The sequence below is a fragment of the Egretta garzetta genome, unplaced genomic scaffold (assembly GCF_000687185.1).
Source record: "Egretta garzetta isolate BGI_Z169 unplaced genomic scaffold, ASM68718v1 scaffold526, whole genome shotgun sequence".
Taxonomy (NCBI): Eukaryota; Metazoa; Chordata; class Aves; order Pelecaniformes; family Ardeidae; genus Egretta; species Egretta garzetta.
In genome coordinates this window covers 1,411,802-1,419,628 of record NW_009259967.1, presented here as the reverse complement: position 1 = coordinate 1,419,628, position 7,827 = coordinate 1,411,802, and the positions used below count along the sequence as shown (strand labels likewise).

The 7,827-nt window shown below is 41.3% G+C and overlaps 2 protein-coding genes across 2 annotated transcripts in view; both read left to right on the top strand.

Annotated features, from left to right (window-relative positions):
* LOC104127550 (cytosolic phospholipase A2 epsilon-like) overlaps positions 1-3,237 on the top strand; it is a 25,213-nt gene extending 21,976 nt beyond the window's left edge. The window contains exons 18-21 of the mRNA XM_035895748.1: positions 228-259; positions 405-571; positions 1,984-2,167; positions 2,999-3,237. Of these exons, the coding sequence (XP_035751641.1) occupies positions 228-259; positions 405-571; positions 1,984-2,167; positions 2,999-3,237 (622 nt within the window). The remainder of the gene's footprint in view (positions 1-227; positions 260-404; positions 572-1,983; positions 2,168-2,998) is intronic.
* A 4,018-nt stretch (positions 3,238-7,255) lies between these two features.
* The window catches only part of LOC104127577 (cytosolic phospholipase A2 epsilon), a 34,795-nt gene continuing 34,223 nt past the window's right edge, over positions 7,256-7,827 (top strand). Inside the window, exon 1 of the mRNA XM_009640258.1 lies at positions 7,256-7,282. Within this exon, the coding sequence (XP_009638553.1) occupies positions 7,256-7,282 (27 nt within the window). The remainder of the gene's footprint in view (positions 7,283-7,827) is intronic.

Here is a 7,827-nt window from a genome sequence, read left to right as displayed (position 1 = left end):
GGGGCATTCGTACATCCTGAAGAGAACTGAGTGGGTTTTCTGGTTAGTTGTTAGTGCTTGCCGAGGGGAGGGAGAGTAAAGTAACTCCTCACATCTTTCACTTCCAGTAACACAACTGTTCAATTTTTGGGTCATCTGATATTGGAAGTCCTAACTGAGATGAAAACCACTGGGGTGGGGCTCTGCACATATGGAAAACTTGCCACGGGTTTGGTACAGTTCATGGGTTTGGAAAGACCAACAAAATGTGAGTGGAGAGGCTGAAGGGAGCTTTAGGATTGCTGCATGCTATCCTAAATCAAAGGGAAAATCCTGGACGGGAGAAAAGCTCACCTTCCTTTTGCTTTCTAATGACAGATGTCTTTCTGCAGTTTTCTAATAGCTCTGAATCTTTTTCTCTTTAGACACTTTGCTAGACACCTCTCCTAATGACCTGAGAAGCAACTCGGAGCACCTGGAGTTGGTGGATGCAGCTTTCTTCTTTGAAACCAGCTGCCCACCGCTTATGAGACCAGAGAGGAAAGTGGACGTCATCATACACTTAAATTACACTGGTGGATCACAGATCTTGGTGAGAAGCCTCAAAACTGTCTTTGTGTAGTAATGGTTTTTCCTTTGCTTTCCACAACTTTCAGACAGGTGTCTGTAAAACGTGAAACTTAGTGGAATTTAGTAACATGGAGTTTCCAAACCTTAGAAGAAGAATGGAAATTCCCAGATGGGAAAATATCTCTAGTTTTCTCAAACCACTTTTGAAATAGTTCTAAGTGCTTCACCAGTGGAATACAGACTGGCACGGTGAGGTTATGATGGTTGAGATGCAACTTCCATTACAACTATATTTAAGATTTTATAGCAAAAGTATAGATGGGAAAACTTTTTCTGTGACTCAGATGCTGAATTTAATCTGTATTTCTGTCTGAATTTCTTCATCTTTATTTATATCTCTTTTACTAAATACGATTTTTCTTCTTATAGAGTGAGCTTGAAGTAAGATAACAAATGCATTTACTATGTTTGCAGAAATCTCATTTGGTTAAAATGGCTAGGTAGAGTGTGAAAGTGGTATTCACCATGTAAAAAGACAGATTTAGACTTCCAAATATATACTTGTAATTGTAAACCTGTCCCAGAAAGGCACCACAGAAAACACGAAGTTTACTGGTTAAGGTTCTGTCATTTTCTCAAGTGGAAGATACTTTAACGCTATTCTTACACTGTGATGCCATGTGACAAAAAAAAAAAAAGGAAAAGTCTCTGTACTATAGCTGAAAAAGACCATACGTAGTAACTTGTATTACATTTCTGTCTTGTAATCTGAAGTATTTTAGAAGTATTTAATTCAAACAAATCGAGGTGGCATTTCAGTGTTTTGTTAGATAACTTAACAAAGTTGGTCATCATAAATGAGCTTTCTGATGAATGCTTTCAGTGCTATATTTTGAGGCCTAAAATACGCTAACTTGAAATCTCATTATTTCTAAAATTCAAAGTTATAGAAATGGGTAAGTTGGTCTCAAAACCCTGTTAAAATCTGTTGAGGTGAACTCACAAGTTATACTGTTAAATAAACTGCTATAACTTCATTGTGAAACTTACTGTCTTGGGCCACAAATTTAATTTTGATTAGATCTAAATTTTTCTGACTTATTTCTCCTTTAATTAATGATGTTTTATAACACTCTTTGAATTAATCTGCTCTGCTCCTAAATCATATTCCCATTTTAGAGACATGCCTTGATACATATTTAAACCCTCTTTACCATCTTGATATTGGGTGTTTTCCTGTAAGACCATTTTCAAATAGCTCCTCAGGCAACAGAAGAATAGTCCCTCGGCCTGCAGGTGCTCAAGTTATTGCCAGACGTCCAGCGCTATCAGTCTATTTTGTGCAAGTTGGCATGAATTACTGGGCTTTCAGCACCAACCTGATCTTGGGTATCTTTTCCATTCCTTACGCTGTTGCTGTTGGGCCATGGCCAGCCCCTGGAGCAGGCTTGCAGATACTTCTCGGAGCAGGGAATTCCCTTTCCCAGGATTGGGCTGAAGGATGACGAGAAGAACCTGAAAGAGTGCTACATGTTCGATGGTGCAGATACCCCGGGAGCTCCTCTCCTGCTTTATTTTCCTCTAGTGAATGACACCTTCCAAAGATATGTAGCACCTGGTAAGTTAACAGTACCCAGTTAACTTTATTGACTAATGTTTTTTCCTCATCCCAAGACAAAAATCCTTTGTTTGCTTTTTTCTACTAGCAAATACATTGCAAAATGGGATGATGCAAACTATTTGCAAAAACAGGTGAAATCTTGTGCATAACTTTAGTTTGAGTTTCAGTGCAATTCAGTGAAATATGTTGGTGAAGTAGAGGAATGGGAACTAATTTCTTCCTGTGATCTCCAAATGTTTACTTTAGGGTGTAGAACAAAGCATGTTTTTCAGTATATGTATTTTTATGACAGTCAGATCTGGGGGAAAATTACCTGTACAGTGTAGAATGGTGCTATGGAGAGCAACTGTGTGTTTGGGCAGTTTAATGTGTTGGTTGTATATGCTGGTAAAATCAAAGCAATATTACATAAACTAATACAGTCACAGCGTCCTTATGGACCAGTATTTAAGATGCAGGCTTGCTATTAATATTCTGCTTCCTCCTGTCTTATACATCTCTCCATTCCTTTTACCATTAGTATACATTCTATTCAAGAACCTGTGGGGAACCTGAGATGAGCACCTGTGACCACATAAAACAACATGCCATGAGCTGGCCAGTAGAAGGTGCTGGTTGCAATGGAATGATGTTTAGTGACACCTTTTTTTTTTTTTTTTTTAATTCCAGTAGGATTTGTTCAGAAGTAGATTTTTCAGAGATCATAGCACTACACTTGTCTTCATTGCAGTCGCATCTGTGACCTCTCCAAATTATTCCTGCCATAGTCTGTCAGAGTACTGTAATTCCCTGGGACTATACATACACCTTATTCTTTTTCCTTGACAGGCATGTCACGTAGTGCTGCTGAAATGGAACTGGGCAAGGTTGATATCTCCAGTTTCTGCTCTCCATACTCAACAAGGGAGGTCTCGCTGAAAGCAGAAGATTTCAACAAGCTACTGAAGCTGACTAATTACAACATCATGAACAACGAGAACATGATTCTTCAGGCCTTGCGCACGGCTGTGGCACGGAAGAAACAAGCTGCAAGCCAGCCAGTATCACAGGCACAGTTCTCTGCTTGAACAGCATTTTGCTCTCTCTTACTAAGTGTTTCTCAAGACAGCACAGAACTATCTATCAAATACAATAGCTACTTCACTGTTCTTGGCAGGTGCCACCTTTTTCTAGCTAGGTAGCCTTCTCAAAAAAAGAAAACTTGAAGTATTTGTTTCAAAGCCACATGGTTCAGTTTACTAAGCAGTAGCTGCTTTTTGATCAGGAGTTCTGATAGCAAACATATCGAACAGTCTACGTTGTTAACACCTTCTCACTGTGATGCTCAAGAGGCAAAGATTCAGCTGCGTGTGATAGGGAAATAGTTTTAGTGATCTCTGTGATTTCTTATTGTCTTGGTGGCTAGTCGCTAGTATTTTTTCATCTGCAAAATATGCTGGTATTTTGTTGGGACCATTGGTAGCAAATCCGTAAATCCCTCTTCAGATGCAGAAGGTGGTAATCATGCAGTATCAATTTAAATCATTTTATGTGGTTTTAATTACTTGAATTAAACAGTGTTCTACCTTTTAAGAGTTTTGTTTCCCAGGTGCTTTTTTGTCATGAACTGTCATGAACTATATCTTATGAAGGATATTTAAATTTTCAAACTTGTGTTGGATGATGGATGCATAGATGGTGGCCTTTTAGGTCTTTGACATCTATTCTTATAAATTAAGTCAAACTTATGAATATGTTTTGAGGGACCATTGCCATTTCCTCTCACAATCAACTGTGTTCTGTCTCTGATCATGTGCGTGGAATGCAATTTAGCTTCAGTATCATCTGGAGCTTGCTCAATGTAGTGAATTGAAATATTACTGAAACAGCACATGAGGAGGATTGCACGGATGTATGGTAATTGCACACACAGAATCACACTGGACAAATGGAGTAAGATGCCAATTTTCTGTTCACTGCATCACAGTTGTTAACCATAAAATGTAAAATACATCTGCTAGTACAAATCAAGATTATATGATTGCCACAGTCTAACTAGTTATTTGACAAGCACATTGAAGTGCAGTGGCTAAGGGAAAAAGCTGATTTATACACACATAGCGCAAAACCATAACAGCTCTCAAACACCAGTTCAGTTGTCAAAGAACAGAAAAAGAAATGCCTATCCTGGGAATGCACGAAACGATGCATGCACACGTCTGATGCAGGACCTGATGAGCACCCCATTAACAAAAAGCAGCGCTCCTCTTCAAGCTGTACAGGGGACCAGTTTTTAACACAGGAAACAGTTGTGTGTCATTCCCAAGAAGCAAGAGTCTTGCCCACCAAAACATGGATGTGGATCAACCATCATTGCATACCTGAATGTGGATATATAGCAGAATAAACACCTTACAGTTTTTCCTCTTCAGCTAATGGGACATTTCATAAGTAAATCCTTTGCCCCTTAGGACCATGTTTCAGATGTTATAAAAATATATTTACTGTTTGGATTAAAAAAAACCAAACCCAAACCCCCAGGTGTTTTGAGAGGGAAATCTTCTCAAACACACTAAAGGCCAAGAAAGGTCCAGCAGAGAGAGACAAGCAGCTTCCGTTTCCAGCATGAATTCTTGCTCAGAGGTGAGTTACTGGAGAAGGATGGGTAGTTTTTTCTAGAACTGGAGCTGGTTGAAAAGTGGTTTTTTGCTGCCTTTTTGGTCACAGTCCCACAGAAGAATTGTGAAAGAAAGGCAGGTGCTGGCAGCTTGTCAAAGGCTAGCCGGTATGAGACTCACAGGAGTCCCTCACCTCCTTGTGTAGCCTGGCCTAAAAGAAGTAGGCAAAAGCTATACAAGAGTTGTTTCTCTCCACAAATTTCCCAACAATGTACATAGACAACTTCAACCTCAACTTCTAAAATTCTGTCCCCTCTTTGATCTGAGAAGCCACTGATGACCTGAAATTAAGGTACCTGAACTGTTGAAATGGGCATCGTGACCAAATCCTTAATGTCTGCGAGGGAGGGTGTTGTCATGTTTGTCAGAGTCCTCCTGTTATTACAAAGATCTGGGTGTTGCATCAGCTTTGCAAAGGCTGTGGGCTCTGGTTCAGTTTCAATTTTCAGCTGTTGGCCCTCTTCAAGGATGTTTTTTTTGTCAGGATTAGATACTCTGCTTGACTTCGTCTGTGGACTATTTGATAGTAAGTGGTGAGAACCTCCTCCTTCCTGGTTTTACCAGCCTCAGGCTGGTCAGAAAACATGTATTCCTGAGACAAGGGAAACAGTTCTCTGAGGATCCCCCATACAGCCTGTTCCACCTTCTGCATGTCCCTCATCAGAATTTGTGATGCACCCTAAAATCTCAGACAACCTGAACCAAAGCAGAAATAGAAGTTTCTCAGACACTGGCACAACGTTTTTGGGTTACTGGGTTCTTCATTTGCTGTACATTCACACTGGACAACTTGTCCCAGGTGCCTGTGCTGGGACTACTACTAGGTCCTCTTCTAGCAGAAGCACTCGGCAGCCAGCGTCTGGGACAGGCTCCCTCCAGTGCTATGCTCTGCAGCACTTACTGTGGAGTAAGTTCCACTTACTGTGGAACTCCCATAAGAGTTCCCCTTGGGTAGGTGAGGTGATAGAGGCCTGGAGATCGGTCTGCACTTTTTTTTTCCCCTAGAGTTATTCAAGAAGTAGTTGTGTCTCAGCTGGTCTGGGGGTAGCCAGCCATTTCCTACTTCTTTCTCTACCTCAACTAGACATTCCTTAGTGTTGTTTAGTTAGAGTTGTGCTTTGTTGAGTTTGGTGGGGTTTTTTTTCCCCTGTGGGCGGACATCATTTTCCATAGTCTTGGTGCTATCACAGCCCTTCATCCCCAAGTCAGACTTTCCCAGGGGAACAGCTCAGGAAACATTAGTTCAGCCTCTGCAGAAGCTAACAAAACAGTCCAGGTTTAGCCCCTTTCAGACCAGTTTTCTCAGTTTTGGGACAAATAGCCAAGGCTGCTTGCCTGATTCGGGGTCTTTTTTTGCCAACGTTAATGGGAATGTTATCTTGTGTCACTTCATATCTTCAGTCAGAAGAGTATTGAGGGTAGATTCCTAATCCTAAAATAATTGCTGAAAAAAATAACTTTCATTCAATGAAAAGTTGTAAGGCCAGAACTGACTCTCTTTATTGTGCGTTTTCCTCTTTCTGTATGAGTGTAGAAGGGGAAGACAGGGCGTGGGTTCTGTGAGTGTATAGTGTCACCTCTTGCGGTTCTCAAGCGGTCATTTCGTATCAGACATCTGGGCGTGTGAGCAGCTGGACCTGTGCAAGAGCTATTCACCTGCGTATCTGCTGCTGCAATTTTCTGCCATAAATGGAAAAGTAATGTGTCATTTTTATATCATAATTTGGTGACACTGCATCATGTTTAAAACATTTAGATGTTAGCATTTAAGATGAATCAATGTATGCCTTAATTTGGAGGAGAAAGTGTTCTTTTTGTCTTGGTTTACTCGGAAGTTTTGTGTTTGTGGACGGGTTCTGAAAGTGGGAAAATGTAAATCCACCTGACAAATATATGAATGAAAGTGGGGAAACATCTACCAGCAAGCAACTCAACCCCTCCCTACCCCCAAGAAAAGGAAAATAAATAATGTTTTGTTGAAATAGAAGGTCTTCCAAAGTTATTTTGTCTGCAGTACTTTTGGTTGTTGACTGGGGTGCTGTAGAACTCTGTTTTCCTCCAGCCTACAGGTATCTGCTATTATCTTCTCTGATTTGTGCATTGCTTAGGCTGCCAGCTCATAGGTGTCCATGCATAAGTGCTGTGTATTATCACTTCCTTATCTTAATTAGCTAATAACACTTGGCACCTTGGTGTGTACAGCCTTCCACCAACACAGACCTCTGGTGTTTAACTACCAAATATCCCTCCCCTTCTCCCTTCCTACTTTCCCTTTCAGGCAATGAGGAAGGTGGGGCATGGGTAAGCCACTTGGTCCTGAGCAGGTGCCTCCTTAAAGTTTGCAGAGGTACTTCATAAGTCACTGCCAGCTGTTGTCTCTAATGCTGAAGTGACATTCGTATCTGACTTGTATGCAGCTGGGAGCACAATGGGATCATACTGGAGTGCTCATGAGGTAAGAGTGAGGAAATTCAGACCATAATTCATCAGAAGCTGAAGATGGACCTGAGGTGGGTTTGTGATTGGGATACTAGTGCCTAGAAGAGGACTTCGGAACTGTTAGCCCAAATTCATGTATGTATTTACTTATGTCAGGCTGACTGATGGCTTTGCTGATATTGGCTGCCCTGTGGAGGCACACTTGGTGGTGGAGGGAAGCTCAGCTGCAGTGAGTGATCCAGGCTGGGAAACAGTCTGAGGTGCCTCAAAGGAGCTTGCTGTGGATTTGGGCTGAATCTATGCTTTGATGCAAGCATTACATAAATTGGGCTCTTCCACAGTGCAGCATCTGCCAGCTATGAGTACTGCCAGGTGCTGTGCCCCCGTAGCTGCGCTACCAGCCGCCTGGTACAGGTGTATGCAGGAAAGCCGCTGACTAAAATCACGGACACAAAGATAGTCCTACTTCGGCATTTGTGCCTGGCTGACACCCAAGAAAATCTTGATCTGCTTTTGTCCGTAATCTCTGAGATTTTTTTTTTTGTTGTTATCACTCTTTTT